Genomic DNA, 22,963 nt, shown 5'->3' on the forward strand with positions numbered 1-22,963 from the left:
AACTCCACAATGGATGTTTGTGCATTATATGGATGGAACATACAGGTAACTGCCAAAATAAAGGAAAAACCAACATAAAGTGTCTCAATAGGGTGTTGAGCCACCATGAGCCACCAGAACAGCATTAATGTGCCTTGGCATAGATTCTATAAGTGTCTGGAACTCTATTGGAGGGATGCAACACCATTCTTCCACAACAAACTCCATAATTTGGTGTTTTGTTGATGGCGGTAGAAAACACTTTGTCTCAGACACCGCTCGAGAATCTAACATAAGTGTTCAATTGTGTTGGTGACTGAGACACACATTAGACTACTATTTTAAAGTCACTGAGATCTCTTCTTCTAGCCATGGTATTTTTATACATGACCCCTAAGCGTGATGGGATGTTTTAATTGCTTAATTAACTCAGGAACCCCAAATGTGTGGAAGCACCAGCATCTTCACCATGACGAGAAGTTGGAAGACGGGGAGTGTTTTCCAAAACATGGTTTTAGATGGCGCATTATGATGTTTATATACCCACAAATCTAATGAGCTTTGCAATATGATACCCAATAGAAGAAGCATTAGTATGAAGACAATTTAGGATTTTAATTTGTCAAAGCTAGACACACTTTTAGAAAACATTGTGAGCTTCAACGGCATATTTTTTTTCATAAAACATTTTAAACCATAGAATTACTTTAAAATCAAATAACACAGTGAAAAGTTAAGGCACTTACCATCATCCAATGGTTTACATATTTCAAAAATAAAGTTTTATGTTTTGTTACTATGTGTATGCATTAGGTAACTTTTGTTTGTAAAATCTAATCCCTCAGAGAGATAGATGGACTATAATTAGCATCATGTAATAATAACATGTAGAACAGCATATCCAGTACACGCTTAATCACTGCCACTTGACATATAAGGGCACAATAAGGACGACAGAAAGTTCAGTCCACTAGTTTCTTTCTTCAGTCTATCACAACAAGATGGTAACCTGAGAAAATATTGTTGATCAAAGAGGGATAAAAAAGGATTAAAAATAACTGGATGTGAAAGGTTCCCACATGTAAGCTGCCTGATGAATATCTCATACCACCACGAATATGAGAGAACAGTACTGACAGTTCATCTGTGAACTCAACTTTATTCCTTATACCTATAATATAAACCTGACTTAAGTCAGTTTCTGCATTTGAAGTTGCGAGGCAGAGATTAGGCTACATGCTGATGCATTTGACAGCAATGGCAAAAGCCTTCCAGCCAGCCAAACATTGGTCCCTACACTCAGAAAAAAAAGGTGCTATCTAGAACCTAAAATAGTTATTTGGCTGTCCTCATAGCAGCACCGTTTGAAGAACCCCTTTCTGTTCCAAATAGAAACCTTTCGGGGTTCCATGTAGAACCCTTTCTACAGAGGGTTCTACACGCAACCCAAAAGGGTTCTACCTGGAACTAAAAAGGGTTCTCCTATGGGGACAGTCGAAAAACCCTTTTGGAGTCCTTTTTTCAAAGAGAGTATAGTTCAATGTAAGAGTGTGGATGTTGGTTACACACTGGACTGTTTCAATATCCTAGTTTTTTAACAGAATATCACTAAATTAAATAAAAACTGCATCAGTTAAGTAAAAACAAAGTGTTATATAAAAAGTGTGTCTGTTTTCTCTGAGCAGATCCACCATTCACAGTCTCACCCTTAGGTGGCACTGAACAGCACTTTAACTGATGGCACCAAGTCAAAACAGAGACAGTAGAGAAAACGAGACTCTAATGAAAGGGATTCCCAAGAGGATGAATATGGATCAGAATAGCTTTTAGCAATTTGAAACTTCTGGCCTCCTCTTTCTTTCTCTTTCTCTTTCATAGCCTGCTTATTACCAGGTAGTTACTATGGTTTCTTATGGATTCTTTAACATGGACATGCAACCTTTAGGCCTTTATTCAATTAAAGTAGTATAACTTTTATAATGAATGATTAAGGAAACGATTATGTTTATGCTGATGATAAATTACATTGATGATAAAATCCAATAATCATGTACTGTACCTGCACACTTGACTGAAAATCTAATAATAAAGAATTGGTCACATAAAAAACAAGTTTTATTTAGAGTTAGAATTTAGAGTTAGAATTAATGGATTACACAAATTGAAAACAAAAATGAACACGATAACATGAGTTTTCCATTCATAAAATGTGCAGTGTAAATTTCCACAGTACAATTCTAGTTTTAATGTCACATGCACAAGTAGAGTGAAATGCCTTTCTTGCAAGCTCTAACCACAACAATGCAGTAATCAATAACAATGTAATACTAAAAATAACAAGGTAGAACAAAAAACACACAAGATATAAAAATAAGAACACGATGAAGTAAGTAAGCATACTGTATACAGGGTCAGTTCCAGTACCATATTTACAATGTGCTGGGATACTGGATCGATAAAGGTAGATACACTACATTACCAAAAGTATACAGACACCTGATCGTCGAACATCTCATTCCAAAATCATGGGCATTAATATGGAGTTGGTCCCCCTTCGCTGCTATATCAGCCTCCACTCTTCTAGGAAGGCTTTCCACTAGATGTTGGAACATTGCTGCGGGGACTTGCTTCTATTCAGCCACAAGAGCATTACATGAGGTTGGGCACTGATGTTGGGAGATTAGGCCAGATTAGGCCTGTGACTGTGTGGCTCGCAGTCGGCATTCCAATTAATCCCAAAAGTGCTCGATGGGGTGGAGGTCAGGGCACTGTGCAGGCCAATCAAGTTCTTCCACACCAATCTCAACAAACCATTTTTGTATGGACCTCGCTTTGTGCACGGGGGCATTGTCATGCTGAAACAGGAAAAAGCCTTCCCGAACTGTTGCCACAAAGTTAGAAGCACAGAATCGTCTAGAATGTGATTGTATGCTGTAGCGTTAAGATTTTCCTTCACTGGAACTAAGGGGCCTATCACAAACCATGAAAACAGCCCCAGACCATTATTTTTCCTTTACAAAACTTCACAGTTGGCACAATGCATTCGGGCAGTTAGCGTTCTCCTGGCATCCGCAAACGCAGATTTGTCCGTCGGACTGCCAGACGGTGAAGCATGATTCATCACTCCAGAGAATGCGTTTCCACTGCTCCAGAGTCCAATGGCGGCAAGCTTTACACCACTCCAGCCGACGCTGGCATTGCACATTGTGATCTTAGGCTTGTGTGCGACTGCTTGGCCATGGGAACCCATTACATGAAGCTCCCGACAAACAGTTATTGCGCTGACATTGCTTCCAGAGGCAGTTTGGAACTCAGTAGTGATTGTTGCAACCAAGGACAGACAATTTTTACGCGCCATGCGCTTCAGCACTCGCCTGTCCCGTTCTGTGACTTTGTGTGGCTTACTACTTCGCAGCTGAGCCTTTGTTGCTCCTACGTATTTTCACTTCACAATAACATCACTTACAGTTGACCGGGGAAGTTCTAGCAGGGCAGAAATTTGACAAAATGTGGCATCCTATGACGTTGAAAGTCACTGAGCTCTTCAGTAAGAACATTCTACTGCCCTTTGTTTTTCTATGGAGATTGCAAAGCTGTGTGCTCAATTTTTTACACCTGTCAGCAACAGGTGTGGCTGAAATAGAAGAATTTGTAGGGGTGTCCACATACTTTTGTGTATATAGTGTATGTATAGGGGTAACTAGGCATCAGGATTTATGATACAGTTGAAGTCGGAAGTTTACATACACTTAGGTTGGAGTCATTAAAACACGTTTTTCAACCACTCCACAAATTTCTTGTTAACAAACTATACTTTTTGCAAGTCGGTTAGGACATCTACTTTGTGCATGACACAAGTAATTGTCCCAACAATTGTTTACAGACAGATTATTTCACTTACAACTCACTGGATCACAATTCCAGTTGGTCAGAAGTTTACATTAAGTTGACTGTGCCTTTAAACAGCTTGGAAAATTCCAGAAAATTATGTCATGGCTTTAGAAGCTTCTGATGCTGAAGCTTGACATAATTTGAGTCAATTGGAGGTGGAGGTGTACCTGTAGATGTATTTCAAGGCCTACCTTCAAACTCAGTGCCTCTTTGCTTGACATTATGGGAAAATCAAAAGAAATCAGCCAAGATCTCAGAAAAAAAATTGTAGACCTCCACAAGTCTGGTTCATCATTGGGAGCAATTTCCAAACGCCTGAAGGTACCACGTTCATCTGTACAAACAATAGTACGTAAGTATAAACACCATGGGACCACGCAGCCATCATACCGCTCAGGAAGGAGACGCGTTCTGTCTCCTAGAGATGAACGTACTTTGGTGCGGAAAAATCCCAGAACAGCAGCAAAGGACCTTGTGAAGATGCTGGAGGAAACAGGTACAAAGTATCTAAATCCACAGTAAAACAAGTCCTATATCGACATAACCTGAAAGGCCACTCAGCAAGGAAGAAGACACTGCTCCAAAACCGTCATAAAAAGCCAGACTACGGTTTGCAACTGCACATGGGGACAAAGATCATACTTTTTGGAGAAATGTCCTCTGGTTTGATGAAATAAAAATAGAACTGTTTGGCCATAATGGCCATCGTTATGTTTGGAGGAAAAAGGGGGATGCTTGCAAGCCGAAGAACACCATCCCAACTGTGAAGCACGGGGGTGGCAGCATCATGTTGTGAGGGTGCTTTGCTGCAGGAGGGACTGGTGCACTTCACAAAATAGGTGGCATCATGAGGAAGGAAAATTATGTGGATATATTGAAGAAACATGTCAAGACATCAGTCAGGAAGTTAAAGCTTGGTCGCAAATGGGTCTTCCAAATGGACAATGCATACTTCCAAAGTTGTGGCAAAATGGCTAAAGGACAACAAAGTCAAGTTATTGGAGTGGCCATCACAAAGCCCTGACCTCAATCTCATCAAAAATTTGTGTTCAGAACTGAAAAGGTGTGTGCAAGCAAGAAGGCCTACAAACCTGACTCAGTTACACCAGCTCTGTCAGGAGGAATGAGCCAAAATTCACCCAACTTATTGTGGGAAGCTTATGGAAGGCTACCCGAAACGTTTGACCCAAGTTAAACAATTTAAAGGCAATGCTACCAAATACTAATTTAAACTTCTGACCCACTGGGAATGTGATGAAAGAAATAAAAGCTGAAATAAATCACTCTACTATTATTCTGACATTTGACATTCTTAAAATAAAGTGGTGATCCTAGCTGACCTAAGACAGAGAATCTTTACGAGGATTAAATGCCAGGAATTGTGAAAAACTGAGTTTAAATGTATTTGGCTAAGGTGTATGGAAACTTCCGACTTCAACTGTATGTGAGTGGGTGTGTGTAGAGTCAGTATATATGTATGTGTATATATGTATGTGCATATTATGTGTGGGTGAGCAAATGATGCCGTGAGTGATTGTATGTGTGTTGGAGTTTCAGTGTGTGTAAGTGTGTAGGGCCCTTTGAATGAGCATAGAGATATGCATAGAGACTGCAAAATTAGGGTAAACTCGGTCCGTGTAGCCATTTTGTAAGCTATTTAGTTAGCTATTTAGCAGTCTTATGGCTTAGGGATATAAACTGTTCAGGAGCCTGTTGGTGTCAAACTTGATGCACCGTTTGCTGTGCAGAAGCAGAGAGAAGTCTATGGCTTGGGTGGTTGCAGTGGTGAACAAGGAATTACTTTATTTTCACAGAGACCATCTGAGAAAGGGTAAAACAAAAACAGAGAAAATCTGACACAATCCAGTTTAAAAGTTCTAAAACGGAGATTTTCTCAGTTTAGAAAGATTGAACATGTGGATTGATCAGTTTTGGATTTTGTCTGATTTTCTATGTGAACAGGTTCCAGTGTTCCAAAATCTAAACCAGCTAGTTGAGATTGGTCTAGATTTACTCAGATGGTCTCTGTGAACTCAGCTTTAGGTCTATGGAATGATGGTCAAATACAGTAGCCTTATCTGCCCGTTTCTGCTTTTTCCATAGATAATGTGCGAACGTTGATTCTTCCTTTGGCTTCTGCTGGCCTTCCTGGCAGTGAGACGACTTACTCAGGGAGATGGAGTGTGACAAAGGTGTTCCCCAACCAGCGCTCTGAGGAGTACGATCCACCTGGGTAGTCACCTCCAGACAGCCCAGCCCTCAGAGCCGGTCATCTTGATGCTGACAGCAAGGCGAAGAAGACATTGCACTGCCAGGCCCAGCGCCTTCTCCTCCGCCCTCAATTGCTCCGTCTTCCACATCGACGAGGTCAGTAAGGCCGACCAGGACGGCAACAGAACAACCTGAAATCTCTTTCACAGATTCTTCATAGTAGTGCAATTATCATCATCATATAGAGCAGGGTTCCCCAACGAGCAGCCCCCAGGTAATTGTATGTGGCACCCCAAGTTTTTTGTGCAAAAAATACAATAAAATAAATAAAGGGTTTAAAAAAACAATAATTAAATGTTGGACATAAAAGACTAAAAATACCAGCAAATCAACTACCAGTCATTATAATTTTGGAAATCTGTTACGAAGTGTTCCTACGCATAATAAAGAGATAGTGAGTGTATAGCGAAGTTATCATTACTCATAGCATATTATTAAGTTACTTTTCTATTATTTCTGTTACTTTTCTATTATTTCTTTGGCCTGGTATTGTATCGTTAATACAAGGTTGGTATCGTGAAAACACTACAGTGTAAAGCCAAGTTATCGTTACTCATTGTATATTATTATAACTTTTACTATTTAGTGTTATTTTTTTATTATATTATTTCTCTTTCTTTCTGCATTGTTAGTCTACACCTGCTGTTTACGAAGCATGTGACAAATACCATTTAATTTGATTTTGATTGGATTTATGTGAAATTTAAGCAAGGTTTGAAATTATGTTTTAGTCAAATGTTATATTTTTTGGGCTTCTTGAGGTCAATTTTCAGTCTGCATAATTATTTGTAATTATGTTCTGGCCCCCTGAACATCTCTCAAGAAAAAAAACATCCCGCGGCTTAATCTAGTTGCTGATCCCTGATATATAAAGTTGTGATGTTGTATCACTCTGCATTGTGAATGTTTTGCAGCTGGCTGTTGCTTCTGGGTGTTTGTGTGTACAGTATGTATGAGAGACCAGGTTGATAATGATGATGGATAACTTATTTTAAAGAGGAAAACTAGTGTGACAAAAAAGTCTCAGTAGGCCTCAGAAAGGAAAAGGTGTCCCAAATAACCAGCAGGTGGAGAAATAAAATGTAGTGTAATAGCTGTCACACACTGACCTCTCCAGTTTCTCAGGAGACGCAAGTTTATCTAAAAGTAACATTAAAATAAAGACACATCTTCGAGATGATCGGCCAATAAGTATTGCCATTTTATTTGATATGCAAAGTCATAATATACACTGGTATAAATGTATTTGTCCTTTCACTGTAAATCATGTAGTGATTTCTACAAAACCGGCTAAGTTAAAATACTTCCGACCTGCTATATGTCCCTAATCTCCAACTTTGTCTTTAAAATGCCCATAAGGTGGCAGAGGTACAGTACGTTAGCCCCATACAATGGTATACCATACACACATGGTGCTTGCCTACGGAGCTGTGAGGGGAACGGCACCTCCGTACCTTCAGGCTCTGATCAGGCCCTACACCCAAACAAGGGCACTGCGTTCATCCACCTCTGGCCTGCTCGCCTCCCTACCTCTGAGGATGTACAGTTCCCGCTCAGCCCAGTCAAAACTGTTCGCTGCTCTGGCACCCCAATGGTGGAACAAACTCCTCACGACGCCAGGTCAGCGGAGTCAATCACCACCTTCCGGAGACACCTGAAACCCCACCTCTTTAAGGAATACCTAGGATAGGATAAAGTAATCCTTCTAACCTCCCCCCCTTAAAAGAGTTAGATGCACTATTGTAAAGTGGTTGTTCCACTGGATATCATAAGGTGAATGCACCAATTTGTAAGTCGCTCTGGATAAGAGCGTCTGCTAAATGACTTAAATGTAAAATGTAATACAATGAAAAGCCCTACGTAAATACTATCCATATTATAAATACTATTATTTAACCTACCTCACATACTAATTTAGAAGACACAATCTCTTCATATTTTTCCCGAAATCTTTCATCCTTCTCTACCAAAAGAAAACCTTGTGCAAAAATAACAAGATGAAACAAAACCAGCCCCAGTGTTGCCACACCTAAGGCCAAACAATATCATTGCCGTCTTCTCTCCTCTTCTCACTTTATGTTGGGAGGGGCTAAGGAGAGAGGGAAGGTTCTGATTAGTTAATTTGTATTTTTCTTCACCCTACTTGCCTGGGCTGGCTACATAACTATATAACTACAGGAAGTTGTGGTACTAGGGGAGGAGTCTCCCTTTCTATGGCCAAGGCCAAGACGGTTGCTCAGGCTCAGGCAGACGCCTTGCTTCCCCCTCGGAATGGAAACACCATCCGAGGTCTCTAAAGCCAGAAAACATAGAGGTGGGCATAACCAGTTAATTGGGAACGAGGGTCATTGCGTGAGAAGACTATCATTATGAACAACAGAAGATCTACATTGTACAGTGAGGCGTTATCGACATAGCCATCCATCAATGGGATCTTATTCAAAGGCCGATTAATATACAGATAATTCATTTAACAGTGGAGGTTGGTAAAGGGAGGACGGCTCATAGTAATGGCTTGAATGGAATGTTAGCCATTACAATGAACATGTCCTTCGATTTAAAGTGTCACCAGCCACCGCTGATATATCAACACATGCAATTCAAGGGGGAGGAAAGTACATGATTAGGACACAACAGATCTCAGCCTCCAGAGTTGTGATCCTGGATTATTTCTACTTCAGGTCAAGGATCAAATGAGGAGAACAGGATAAGAGGAAAAGATTGCATAATATGCATCTGCTGGAGATCGTACCAAAGGTCACACAGAACTAGATTTCAAAAGAGAGGAATGAGGTGAGGTGGACCTATTACACACACACTTCTCTACAATAGAACAGCCATGTCAATATGCCTTCTAAAATAGTTAGTATAGAAGCTTTACCTTTTATAGAATGTCATAACAATATCAATCATATGATAAATCGGCAATACTGCTATGTAATACTATGTAATATGAGTTGATTTAAAGGTCCAGTGCGGTCAAAATTACATTTTATGTGTATCATATTGTACAAGAGCTGATTAAACAAACACTGTTTCCTCATTGGAAAAACATACATCAGTGTTATTTCCTGATCGTTCTGGTTGAAAATACAATCTACACAGGACCTTCTAATCACCAGGTTTGCATGAGCAGGGGTTTTGTCTTTCGGTGGGGACACAAAAAGCTATTTTTTTGCTTAAGATTTCATGTCCCGAATAAAAATCTGAAGTTCAATGTGTTTCCATTGCATTTTGAAACTCTATCGATAGTTTTGTCAAAAAAACTGTTCCGTTAAATAGCAAATGTGCCTACTCTGGTCTTGGCACCTGCGTTTACATGACAAGATTATTATGGATAAGAGCGAGAATGTTTATTTGTCAAACGGATGTCAAGCATCGATCATCATGTCAGCAGAATAAGACCCTCGATATTTATTGGAAAGCAGCATTAAAATCCCTGTGCACTTTCACCAGCCTGTGAAGTTCATACATTTATTTAATCTGAGGGCTAATAAACCATATGGTAACACTGGTATGACCACTAGATGGCACATGACACTTACTATTGAAACCAGTCTAGGGCCTACCAATGCTATATGGGCTGCATGTGTCAGAGTAGAAGTGTTAATTTAGGATCAGGTCCCCTCTAAATATCCTGTTCATATTGGGATAAATGTAAACTACATCATTAGTGGGATAAAGTTTGGTCAGAGAGTGAAAGAGGAGGGCACGTCACATCTATCTAATGTTTAAACTTACAAGGCACCAATGAGTTTGCAGGAAAAGTTTATTTCTTCTTTCCTCCTAATGACTTGCTCTCAGTTTTTTTCTTCTGTGCCTTGTAGAACAAAAGACACCTTTATGTTAAGACAAGACGGAGGTGGAGGGATTTTATAGAGTAATAAAGGTGACGTCAAGGTGAAGTTACCCCTAGATGCTGATCTTGGGTCAGTTTAAAAGTTTCCCCACTAGTGCTAAGGTTAGGATTGAGGAAGCTGAGTCTCGATCTGCACATAGGGGAAACTTCACCCCTGAGCCAGTTATTATCAGTACTACGCTGCTGTAGTAGTGCCTTGTAACAGGACATACCGCATTTACACACAATAAAAGGAAAGCAATGATGAGGCAGAGGTGTCATGCACTTAATTTTTTCAAGGGGTAAATGACGGCCAAATTCGATATCTTTGAGTTAATTATGCATTGAAGAAACATTTATTTTATATTTTCAGCAAACAAATTAATAAAAGGGCCCCCATTTTCAATGGGCATGACACATTCAGCTTAACTTCAGTCAATTCAGGAAAATAATTAAACACACAATTCTAACTACAAATACCCATGTTCTCTATTGTTTTTCTCTCTCAAGAGTCTGTATAATGAGTCAGCCATAATGTATTCCATGTTTTTTCCATTATTTTTTTTTACATACAATACAAATGAGATTGACCTCGATTCTTGAGGTCAACGAGGTGTGAGGAGAAAGGTTTTACCTCAGTCATAGCATCGTCAATCTGTTTAAGTTCTTCATAGTGGTCTCGAGAATCCCGCAAAGGCTGCACCATAATCTCCTCAATCTGGGGGAAAAGCTAGGACACACATTTAGATGTAGTCATTTGAAAGATTGTCATCCCATTAGCTTTTTGTCCCAAAATAGTTTTCATCCATTATCCTTCAAAAAAAAATTTAAGTCACTTGCCACCACTGATTTACATCCATAGATTAACGTCTACCCGGGAAGGTTGAGCTAATGTGCGCTAATGTGATTAGCATGATTTTGTAAGTAATAAGAACATTTCCCAGGACATAGACATGTCTTGCATGGGCAGAAAGCTTAAATTCTTGTTAATCTAACTGCACTGTCCAATTAAGTGAAAAAATACTATGCTATTGTTTGAGGAGAGTGCACAACAACAAAAAACTTGTATCATGGCAACTGGTTTGATACATTCACCTCTGAAGGTAAATAATGTACTTATATTCAGTAATTTTGCTCTGATTTGTCATCCTGAGGGTCCCAGAGATAAAAATGTGGCATAGTTTTGTTTGATAAAATCTATTTTTATATTCAAATGTAGGAACTGGGTTCTAAAGTTTGAACCCCTGTCCAGGAAACCGCCCCAGTGTTATAGCATACATTTTTGTTGGCAAACATTTTGGGTTGTTGAATCTCACTCTGGATCTCAGTTACAGGCTCACTCGGAAACAGAAACACACCTTCATAACAGTCTCAAACATGGGAATGAGGACGAATTTGATGAAGCCGATCTGAGCGGTGGGTTTGGTCACTTTGTCCCGATCCATGAAAGGAGCTACTGGGAGACCCTCAGATTTCTCTCTGTCACTCTGAACACAAAAACAGATAATGAAAGCCTATACAGAACATTTGCTTCTTTCCTCATTGGAAAGAAAGGGGCACACCTCCACACACCCATTGGCAAATGCATATATAGTTTGCCTTAAACCAAGGATGTGTGTGATTTCATGAGATAAGAAACGTAAATATCTTTAAGGTGAAAATACTTCCTTGCAACATTAAAGGTTGGTCAAGACTCGTGGACATCTCTCGTGGACAAATACACTTACCATACATGGTAGTAGCATCTGTCGACAGACTGTGGGATTCAACGAATAATGAGAACTTTGTTCCAGTACACAACTGTTTTGTCACTAATCATTTGGACAAATCTGAATTGCACAGGCTCTCACATTTTGGAAGGGGAAGGGACATTTGTCCTATAGACATGCCCAAAACTGGCTGAGAGTTTTCATTTGGAGGGGTGGAGACTTTGCTAGTCTTGTCTCCCCCCAGAACTTAATTTGCACGATTTTGGTTCTGTGTCCGAGATTAGTCAAGACTATACTTTTTCTTCACAAGTTAATTGACAATCATTTTCAAAAAAGCTGTAACTTACCTGCATAAAGTATTCCTCCAGCAGGCAGTCTAGCCAGGGCTCGGCCACCTCCGTGGGTCTCACCTCATTGGAGATGTCACAGCACTTGATCAGCACCAGCTTAAGCTGCACAGAGACGCAACAACAATCCTCAAACATAACGGATGTAACACCTTACAACCTTGTAAAGAGGTTCAGACGTCTTGGCATTAAGGTTAAGGTGCTGGGTTGTCCATTGCTAGACCCGGGATTGGGCTTCCCCCAAAGTCTCTGCAATACATTTGACACATGCTGTATGTCAACCTTGACTTGAGGATATACGTAATTGCATACATACACATGTCACATGCTTGTGGTTGGTGAAGTCAAAGTTGTCCACGTTCTGCTTGAAGGAGTCCAGTATCTCACCGTGTCTGGCCATATCTGTGGCTAAGATGAGAGTGATGATAGCCTGCCAAGGTTGCAAATAATATCATTATACTATACTAGAAACCAATCCTGGCCAAAATCACAAGCAAAAGCCATCCTCTGTGCAAAACTATCCCTATGTTTAGGTGGTGATGTGTAATACCATTTATTTTACAATAACGTTGGTTTCTATTCATGGTAGGCTACACACTGAGTGTACAAAACATCAGGAACACCTGTTCTTTCCATGACCTTGACTGACCAGTTGAATCCAGATGAAAGCTATGATCCCTTATTGAAGTCACTTGTTAAATCCACTTCAAATCAGTATAGAGGAAGGGGAGGAGACAGGTTAAAGAAGGATTTTTAAGCCTTGAGACAATTGAGACAAGGATTGTGTGTGTGCCATTCAGAGGGTGAACGGCAAGACAAAATATTTAAGTGCCTTTGAACGGGGTATGTTAGTAGATGCCAGGCGCACCGGTTTGAGTGTGTCAAGAAGTGCAACGCGGCTGGGTTTTTCATGCGCAACAGTTTCCCGTGTGTATCAATAAATGAATGATCCACCACCCAAAAGACATCCAGCCAACATGACACAACTGTGGGAAGCATTGGAGTCAACATGGGCCAGCATCCCTGTGGAATGCTTTCGACACCTTGAACAGTCCATGCCTGATGAATTGAGGCAGTTCTGAGGGCAAAAGGGGGTACAACTCAATATTAGGAAGGTGTTCCTAATGTTTTGTTCACTCAGTGTATATTTATCCCAACTTTGCTAAACCCCATTTTTAGCTTCTAAACTATAATACATGCTACTTCACAAATACGTTGTTATTCAAATTTCAGTGAGGCCCTTGCTGTGAGAAACCTGGTGCCTCACCTGTCTGAGGTGTTTGAAGGCCTCCGTTTCTATGTTTGCGAAGATGTTACACTCTGGCATGGAGATGATCTGGAAGGCCACGGCACAGTGATGGTTCTCCAGGGGCGAGATGTCGTTGTAGCGCACCGCCAGCTCTGTGTGAGCGTTTATCTGGTACCTACCAGATAAATAGCATTAGCACACAAGTATTTTCAGGTCTCTCCAGATATCGGTTTCAAGTCCGGGCTCTAGCTGGGCCACTCAAGGACATTCAGAGACTTGTCCCGAAGCCACTCCTGCGTTGTCTTTGCTGTGTGCTTAGGATCGTTGTCCTGTTGGAAGGTGAACCTTCGCTCCAGTTTGAGGTCCTGAGCATTCTGGAGTAAGTTTTCATCCAGGATCTTTCTGTACTTTGCTCCGTTCATCTTTGCCTCTATCCTGACTAGTCTCCCAGTCCCTGCCGCTGAAAAACATCCCCACAGCATGGCGCTTGGCATTCAGGCCAAAGAGTTCGTCAGACCAGAGAATCTTATTTCTCATAGTCTGAGAGTCTTTAGGTGCCTTTTGACAAACTTAAAGCAGTCTGTCATGTGCCTTTTTCTGAGGAGTGGCTTCCGTCTGGCCACTCTACCATAAAGGCCTGATTGGTAGAGTGCTGCAGAGATGGTTTTCCTCCTGGAAGGTTCTTCCATCTCCACAGGGGAACTCGAGAGCTCTGTCGGAGTGACCATCGGGTTCTAGGTCACCTCCCTGAAGAAGGCCCTTCTCCCCTGATTTCTCAGTTTGGCCGGGCTGCCAGCTCTCGGAAGAGTATTGGTGGTTCCAAACTTCTTCCATTTAAGAATGATGGAGGCCACTGCGTTGTTGGGGACCTTCAATGTTGCAGACATTTTCTGGCACCCTTCCCCAGATCTGAGCCTCAACATAATTGAATAATTTTTTAAATAATAAATGTGCAAATATTGTACAATCTACGTGTGCAAAGCTCTTAGAGACAGACTCGCAGCTGTAATTGCTGCCAAAGTTGATTCTAACATGTATTGACTCAGGGTTGTGAATACATATGTAAATTGGATATTTCTGTATGGATTTTTTTATACATTTGCAAAAATGATGAACTTATCCAAGAACTTATCCTCTGCAGCAGAGGTAACTCTGGGTCTTCCTTTCCTTTGGCGGTCCTCATGAGACCCAGTTTCATCATAGCACTTGATGGTTTTTGCGACTGCACATTTTGCGTATTGACTGACCTTCATGTCTTAAATTAATGATGGACTGACATTTCTCTTTGCTTATTTGAACTGTTCTTGCCATAATATGGACTTGGTCTTTGACCAAATAGGGCTATCTTCTGTATACCACACCTACCTTCTCACAACACAACTGATTGGCTCAAACGCATAAAATGAAATTCCACAAATTAACTTTTAACAAGGCATAACTGTTAATTGAAATGCATTCCAGGTGACAACCTCATGAAGCTGGTTGAGAGAATGCCAAGAGTGTTCAAAGCTGGCAACAAGGCAAAGGGTGGCTACTTTGAAGAATCTCAAATCTAAAATATACTTTGATTTGTTTAACACTTTTTTGGTTACTACATGATTCCATACGTGTTATTTCATAGTTGTTATGTCTTCACTATTATTCTACAATGTAGAAAATAGTAAAAAAATAAAGAAAAACCCATGAATGAGTAGGTGTGTCCAAACTTTTGACTGGTACTATATATATATATATATATATACACAGTTGAAGTCGGAAGTTAACATACACCTTAGCCAAATACGTTTATTCCAATTCCTGACATGTAATCCTAGTAAAAATTCCCTGTCTTAGGTCAGTTACGATCACCACTTTATTTTAAGAATGTGAAATGTCAGAATAATAGTAGAGAGAATTATTTATTTCAGCTTTAATTTCTTTCATCACATTCCCAGTGAGTCAGAAGTTTACATACACTAAATTAGTATTTGGTAGCATTGCTTTTAAATTGTTTAACTTGGGTAAAACATTTTGGGTAGCCTTCCACAAGCTTCCCACAATAAGTTGGGTGAATTGTGGCCCATTCCTCCTGACAGAGCTGGTGTAACTAAGTCAGGTTTGTAGGCCTCCTTGCTCTCACATGCTTTTTCAGTTCTGCCCACAAACGTTCTATGGGATTGAGGTCAGGGCTTGTGATGGCCACTCCCATACCTTGATTTTGTTGTCCTTTAGCCATTTTGCCACAACTTTGGAAGTATGCTTGGGGTCACTGTCCATTTGGAAGACCCATTTGCGACCAAGCTTTAACTCCCTGACTGATAATTGTCCTTCCTCATGATGCCATCTATTTTGTGAAGTGCACCAGTCCCTCCTGCAGCAAAGCACCCCCACAACATGATGCTGCCACCCCCGTGCTTCACAGTTGGGATGGTGTTCTTCTTTTTGCAAGCCTCCCCCTTTTTCCTCCAAACATAACGACGGTCATTATGGCCAAACAGTTCTATTTTTGTTTCATCAGACCAGAGGAAATTTCTCCAAAAAGTATGATCTTTGTTCCCATGTGCAGTTGCAAACCGTAGTCTGTTTTTTTCTGGCGGTTTTGGTGCAGTTGCTTCTTCCTTGTTGAGAGGTCTTTCAGGTTATGTCGATATAGGACTCGTTTTACTGTTGATATAGATACTTTTGTATCTGTTTCCTCCAGCATCTTCACAACATCCTTTGCTGTTGTTCTGGGATTGATTTGCACTTTTCATAACCAAACCTCCAATTGACTCAAATTATGTCAATTAGCCTATCAGAAGCTTCTAAAGCAATGACATAATTTTCTGGAATTTCCAAGCTGTTTAAAGACACAGTCAACTTAGTGTATGTAAACGTCTGACCCACTACAATTGTGATACAGTGAATTATAAGTGAAATAATCTGTGTGTAAACAATTGTTGGAAAAATTACTTGTGTCATGCACAAAGTAGATGTCCTAACCGACTTGCAAAAAGTATAGTTTGTTAACAAGACATTTGTGGAGTGGTTGAAAAACGAGTTTTAATTGACTCCAACCTAAGTGTATGTAAACTTCCGACTTCAACTGTATATATATAAAGGTATATGTAATGTGACCTACGTGTTGTTGTAGCCTGGGTGATCTAGGTCGTGACACACGGCAGCTGTCATGAGGATGCACATGTCAGTCATGGTGAGCCTCTCCTGAGAAACACAGCTAGAGTCAGAGTGACGCGCACACACACACACAAATTATATGAGGTGTGTTCTCACTTTTAAGTTGCACAGGTGAATCATTCCATACATCATCTGACTGACACAGAAGCAGTGGCGGAAGTTATGGAACGGGTTGTTGCGGTAATTCTCCTGGATTCCCAGCTGAAACACAAAGCAACAAACATCTTACAAACAAGAAATCAAGCCTTTTTTAATAGTTTTTGAATCAGCTCAAAAGTGCATATTTTTTCTTTCATGAGATAAAAAATGTAAATCGAGGCTAATGACTACTTGGGATAGATAGGGGTTTCACAAGTGTGGATCTAACTCACCAGCCATCGTTTCAGTGTGATGGGGTTCATATTAAACTCCTTCACCAGGCCCAGATCATGATACATGTACTCCAGACAGCTTAGCATCTCCACATTGGAAACACAATACAGTAATGAGTACTATCAGAATATGTTTAATGCTACACATAGCAATTGGGACTAAGATGCTGATTAGCTATCTTTATAGATTGCCTTGGAAAAAGTACCAAAGCAAGAATAATCATTTGTCAGATAAAAATACATTTATCATTCATACATACATGCAATGCATATTTGCCCAAATTAGGCTACATGAAATATCCCCAACCTCATTGTGCTCCCAATGCCAAACATCAAATGTAGGTTTCTTCAGAGCTTCTATGGTCTCCTGGGATAGAGTATACTGTAGACATAGTGCAAAGAGTAATGTAAGTCATTTATTCACCATTAACAAAAGGTGTACTGGTTATTATGCTTTAACTGTTTACCTTTGGGTAATTTGGAACGTCTCGTCTTGGGGACAGTTTCTTTCCGTCCTCTGTGAAGCTATATTTGCAACCACAAGTCACTCTAATAATAAGAAGCAATATTGGGGAAAACAGAAGGGCGGTAGCCTACAAGTTAAGAATATAGAAGAACATATTCAAGGGTCTTTCATGTAATGGACCTTCAATCAACACTGATTTAAGGGCAACGTATGGCTTAGTCAATTTTAAGAGGCTCTTATTTTAAATCATAATAGACCACACATACAGTATTAATGAGACAATCTGCAGTTCAAAGAATAACAAAAGCAGCTACCCTGCCTCTGTTTTGGAAAGAGCTGAGGATTGAGCTGGAGAATGGTAACCACTCAAATTCATAGACAAAGCTGACTATCCACGAGGAAACAATTATCATTTGAACCATGTTTTGAGGCTATACAGTGTTTGTTTACAATTACATTGTTTGCAAAAAAAGGTATTAAAACATGCTTATATTTTGGGATCTGATGGGGTAGGACAGTTGAACTTAGCTCATGAGGCATTTATAAGTTATATTCTTCAAGAATCAATGGATATCATTAATTTAACAATCCAAAAATGGATGTAGCAATTGCAGATTGCCCCTTAAAGGGAAATGTACTGAACAATATGTTACTTTGGGCCCTTAAAAGGCCTTTTGAATGTATCAACACGGATTTGAGTGTCTTCTATATAATTCTTCCAACATTGACCTCACCAACATTGACCTTTTAAACTTAAATGTTGTAAATGTAGACATATACCTCTGGATTCTGTTTAATTCATTATTATTATTACTACTATCTGAGATGATAATTTGGTTTATTTGCAGTTGTCTGACCTTCCTCCTCCCTTTGAGGTCATCTCATCCCGTAATTTCCTCAGGTCGTTCTTGCACTTCTCAATCTCCACCATTTTAAGCCCTTCTACTGCAACAGAGAGTCAATGTATAGTATTAAATATTTCACAACAAAACCAATATATTATTTTTTATATATTCAATTTTTCTATTGCATATAAAAGTATATAGAGTGTAGGTGTGAATATTCCCACAAACTAAAGCCAGTGGTGCCAACGTTAATACAGTAACGCCATCACTCACACTCCACTCTCTTCTCCAACATGGCAAGCCTATTGGTCACCTCTGTCTTCAACTCATTGATTCGAAAAGCCCTGAAACAGAAATGGAGGAAAACATAACTCCTTTAATTGAGCAGAAATCTGTGTGAGCCTAGGCAACAGTGGACACTTATCTATTCTTTTTTAAACTTACAAATAAAATCAACACAGACTGAACAGATGAATGAAAAGAGAGACAAAACCAGAAATTGGTGCGATGGCCACAGATATTTTCTCAGATATCATCTCTAACTTGATCGAATAAACTATACTAAACAAAACACTCTGGATAAGAGTATCTGCTAAATGACTAAAATATTTTTTTTTAAATGAATACTTGTATATCACCTGCTAAATTGCTCTGCCACCTGAGACAAAACATTCTGGAACATGTCTTCTTTGTCTGAAAGGAGGAAAAATATATATCGGTGGTTCTGACTTTGCTTCTGTATTATCTATTTACCATTACTGTATGTGTGACTGAAAATTATAGAATTCGCAAATGCTTCGTATTGTAGCGTACCTCCCACCTGACCAGTCGACTGAGGCATTACCTTGTACTGGGAGCTGCAATGAGACAAAACAACAACAGATGGCAGATTTCAGTAACCACAGTAATTGCAGCTAGTATCCCACGCTCCAATTTAAGTGATTTAGCTTGAACCATCTGGAAAAACGTTTACCTACACAGTGTCACAATATTACTTTAAAGTATTGTCCCCGCAAATGTTTTGTTGTTGTTTATATTTGAAAATATATACACAACCGTTCAAAAGTTTGGGGTCACTTAGAAATTTCCTTGTTTGTGAAAAAAATAAAATAATTGTCCATTAAAATAACATCGAATTGATCAGAAATACAGTGTAGACATTGTTAATGTTACAAATGACTATTGTAGCTGGAAACACCTGTTTTTTTAAATGGAATATCTACATAGGCATACAGAGGTCCATTATCAGCAACCATCACTCCTGTTCCAATGGCACATTGTGTTAGCTAATCCAAATGTTTCATTTTAAAAGGCTAATTTATCAATAGAAAACCCTTCTGCAATTATGTTAGCACAGCTGAAAACTGTTGTTCTGATTAAAGAAGCAATAAAACTGGCCTTCTCTAGACTAGTTGAGTATCTGGAGCGTCAGCATTTCTGGGTTCGATTACAGGCTCAAAATGGCCAGAAACAAAGAACTTTCTTCTGAAACTCGTCAGTCCATTCTGCGAGAAATTGCCAAGAAACTGAAGATCTCATACAACGCTGTGTACTACTCCATTCACAGAACAGCGCAAACTGGCCCTAACCAGAATAGAAAGAGGAGTAGTGCACAACAGGGCAAGAGGACAAGTACATTAGAGTGTCTAGTTTGAGAAACAGAAGCCTCACAAGTCATCAACTGGCAGCTTCATTAAATAGTACCCGCAAAACACCAGTCTCAACGTCAACAGTGAAGAGGCAACTCCGGGATGCTGGCCTTCTAGGCAGAGTTGCAAAGAAAAAGCCATATCTCAGACTGGCCAATAAAAAGAAAAGATTAAGATGGGCAAAAGAACACAGACACAGGACAGAGGAACACTGTCTAGAAGGCCCGCATCCCGGAGTCACCTCCTCACTGTTTTGCGGGTACTATTTAATGAATCTGCCAGTTGAGGACTTGTGAGGCATCTGTTTCTCAAACTTTTCTTTAAAAAAAATGACATTTCTAAGTGACCCCAAACTTTTGCACTGTAGTGTATATATTGTAGGAAATTAGCAGAAAGTATACATTATTACCATGTCTACACCAAACCAATGACTAATATAAGCTTATTACCTATTCACAATGTATTGTCTGAATAAATACCAGGTCAAACAGCGGACTGTAAAAAATACAGTGTTTCCAAAAACACGTGTCATTACTTTGGGGTGTTGGTAGGCATTGTGGGATCGATGGAGATCAGCGCTCCCTCGGAGTCCACCAGCCTTATAGCAGTATTTCTGAGGACAAATCAAAGTATTACACAAAGTATTAAATACATCAAAGTATTGTAGGCTGCATCATGTTAAGTGGGGAAAAGGGAAACGGTAAGTAAAAAAACACTTTGAAGCTGAGGACAGACAATGCAAGCTTCAAAGGCGAGGAGATTCATTATGCAAACTCAAGAGTTTTAGCATAATAAGTAATGTTAGACAGTTGGCATATTGATTTAACGTTATGTGCAGGACATAAGGGTGTACAGATGTAGGATCTTAATTTGACCACCCTGTTGCAGGAGAATTTTCCTGCAATACAGGAAATGTAAAACTTGTAGTGTATTTGAGGATTAAAAAGGCTTCTGACGCTTGTAATTTCCACTTTGAAATTTTAGACTTGATTTCCGCTTACAAAGAATGTATCAACCCCAACAAAAATGTCCATTAATTATAATCCACATTTTCTGTTGATGCAGGATTATTTTCCTGCTGTAGCAAACTGGCTCAAATGAAGATGTGTTTGTGTTTGAGTGAAAAAGGGCAGTGAGGTGCCACTGACCTGGCTATGTTAGAGGAAGAACACAGCAGTTCTCGGATGTCACAGGGGCTGCAGTATCGACTGAAAATCACCTAAAAACAGAGGCAAGACCATTTAAAGATACAATACATCGATACAAATAGTACTGATGTAGATCAAACTGCATATCTTCATACTTAATAGTGTCTTGGTACTGTATTTGCACATAAAGTATTTCAGGGATACCGAAGATAAATAATACTACTCAAGTAATGATTTTCTTTATAACCGTAAACTCCAAACAACTGAAATCAATAGAATGAATATCAATAATGATGAGAGCATGTTCACTCCAGGTGTTACACCTGCCTTTTGTGTCACAACCACCTGTGAATCACCTGTGTCTTATCTCGGCACCTCTTGACCTGACCAAAGCCCCCATACTTTCACAGGAGATGAACACAAGGTGGTCACATGTAAGGCAGAGAGAGTTCAAGTGGTTTGAGTTGTAAGCTCTATCCATCAAACTACTTCATATTTACTACATCTAAAAATCCGCTAATGCAATCAACATCAAACATAAAACACATTTTCCTTCAACTTTCTTTCCATCCTCATTCATGACAATTACAAATTAATATAATTGAAATACCTCAAGCATCCATCCCTTCAATACCTATGATTCAGTTACACTACTTAAGCTCCTCCTTATAAAGTGTTATATAATTCCTTAAAAACATGCATGTCATTGTTGTTGATATTATTTGCATTATATCAGCTGTAATGAAATGATAATGACAGCTGGTGTACCAGGATCATAAGTTGTGTCACTCAGTCTCACCAAAGAGGAAGAGGCAAGAGGTTTCACTCTTGCCAACATCTGTCAAAAATAAGCCCAATGTGTTTCTATGGGCTTATTTTGGACCTAAGCTTGTCGCCTGCCTTCCCGCCTTTGGAACATAAGCATCTTGTCATTATAGACAGATCTCTGGTCTCACTCACCTTCTGCATTTTCCCATCCACATCTAGGTAGACTGTCTTTGGGGCGTACGATGAGGAGCTGGTACCCATAGTGACCCTGTGCCTCGCTCCTCGTCTCTGTGAAAAAATGAAATGGGAACTGGGAAAGGCACAAATGACAGTTGTACTTTTGCTCATGTGGATCGTTGGTACCACGCTCACCTGTCTACAATTCATTTCATATCATTGTGGTGTACCGTGGGGTTGAGAATAAGTATGCAGGTACAGAAGGAAATACAAATGTTGATGTCTAGGATGAAATTAATTCAGAGCAGCTATTTATCCATTCCATGTATTACATTCATGCTGGATCATTACCATGAAAAGCAAGTAAAAGTAACCTTATTCATCATCATTTTTAAATATTAATTGCATATACTTTCAATAAATTAAATAATAGATGAATATAGATAAATACTATAATTTCCCTGTCAACCAGTTGCTACATAACACATTGAAATATAAACACACTCCTGTAGCAAAAAACGAATATCAAGATCAAAAATATCTCAATGCTAATTCATCTTGCAAAGAATCTAATGAAACTAGACTTACATACTTCCGTCAGTCACTGTCAGAAGCAAACCTCTCCTGCCTGTTGATATGCTGCAGATCCAGAGAGCGAGGGAATACAACCTGTATGAAACCTGGGGGAGGGATCCACCACCAGCCCTTTAAATATCACCCATTAACTCTGCAGTTGCCAAGGTACCGTTACTACGGCGAAGTAGGCTATCCCCTGACCCTCTCACATCATCCACTCCTTTCAATAAACTCTGAATTCAGATCATGGAGGTAAAATCTCATTGGTATTTAATTGATTTCTCGCGGCGTCGCCTCCAACACAGTTCGAGGAGGCGGCTAAGAAAGAGGAATCAAGGAAACACTTGAGGATGCACCCATGGTGGTGGAGAATAATCAAACATTGACATCATGTGCATGTGTTTAGCTTTGATGGTCTCATTAGGTAATGCCTATTCAAATCTGAGGTAACCCCTTGAATGGTGAATGGTGCACGTCATACATCATTAATAAAGTGGGCTTGTTCTGATTAATTAATAGTTCA

General features: G+C 39.7%; 1 protein-coding gene across 5 annotated transcripts; it reads right to left on the reverse strand.

Moving 5' to 3' along the window:
- Positions 1-7,311: 7,311 nt before the first annotated feature.
- On the reverse strand, positions 7,312-22,873 carry pde9ab (phosphodiesterase 9ab). Of its 5 annotated transcripts, none has more exons than XM_070434353.1 (19): positions 22,453-22,873; positions 21,880-21,997; positions 20,920-20,990; positions 20,307-20,384; positions 18,936-18,979; positions 18,761-18,815; positions 18,396-18,466; positions 18,135-18,222; positions 17,279-17,360; positions 17,119-17,193; positions 16,812-16,898; positions 16,537-16,641; positions 16,385-16,467; positions 13,303-13,459; positions 12,352-12,465; positions 12,036-12,140; positions 11,338-11,466; positions 10,614-10,709; positions 7,312-9,961 (listed from the first exon to the last, which is right to left on the reverse strand). In XM_070434353.1, exons 2-19 carry the CDS (start codon positions 21,946-21,948, stop codon positions 9,911-9,913), a joined length of 1,560 nt encoding a protein of 519 aa, XP_070290454.1. In that variant the 5' UTR covers positions 21,949-21,997; positions 22,453-22,873; the 3' UTR covers positions 7,312-9,910. The 5 variants fall into 5 exon arrangements, with proteins under 5 accessions (XP_070290454.1, XP_023824706.1, XP_023824707.1 ...); XM_023968938.3 differs by having other exon boundaries at positions 7,312-8,230; positions 9,883-9,961; positions 21,880-22,873; XM_023968939.3 differs by having other exon boundaries at positions 7,312-8,230; positions 21,880-22,873.
- Positions 22,874-22,963: the final 90 nt, after the last annotated feature.

Source organism: Salvelinus sp. IW2-2015, linkage group LG23 (assembly GCF_002910315.2).
Source record: "Salvelinus sp. IW2-2015 linkage group LG23, ASM291031v2, whole genome shotgun sequence".
NCBI classification, from domain to species: Eukaryota; Metazoa; Chordata; class Actinopteri; order Salmoniformes; family Salmonidae; genus Salvelinus; species Salvelinus sp. IW2-2015.

What these genes read in the sequence shown, in the direction of transcription:
- pde9ab (XM_023968938.3), bottom strand. Translation starts at nt 22,074, where the DNA reads ATGAATTGTAGACAGGTGAGCGTGGTACCAACGATCCACATGAGCAAA. An exon ending in GTTGGAGAAGAGAGTGGAGT is followed by an intron (nt 18,223 to 18,395) that starts GTGAGTGATGGC and finishes TCTCTGTTGCAG; the next exon opens with TAGAAGGGCTTAAAATGGTG. An exon ending in TTCACCTGTGCAACTTAAAA is followed by an intron (nt 16,468 to 16,536) that starts GTGAGAACACAC and finishes TGTGTTTCTCAG; the next exon opens with GAGAGGCTCACCATGACTGA.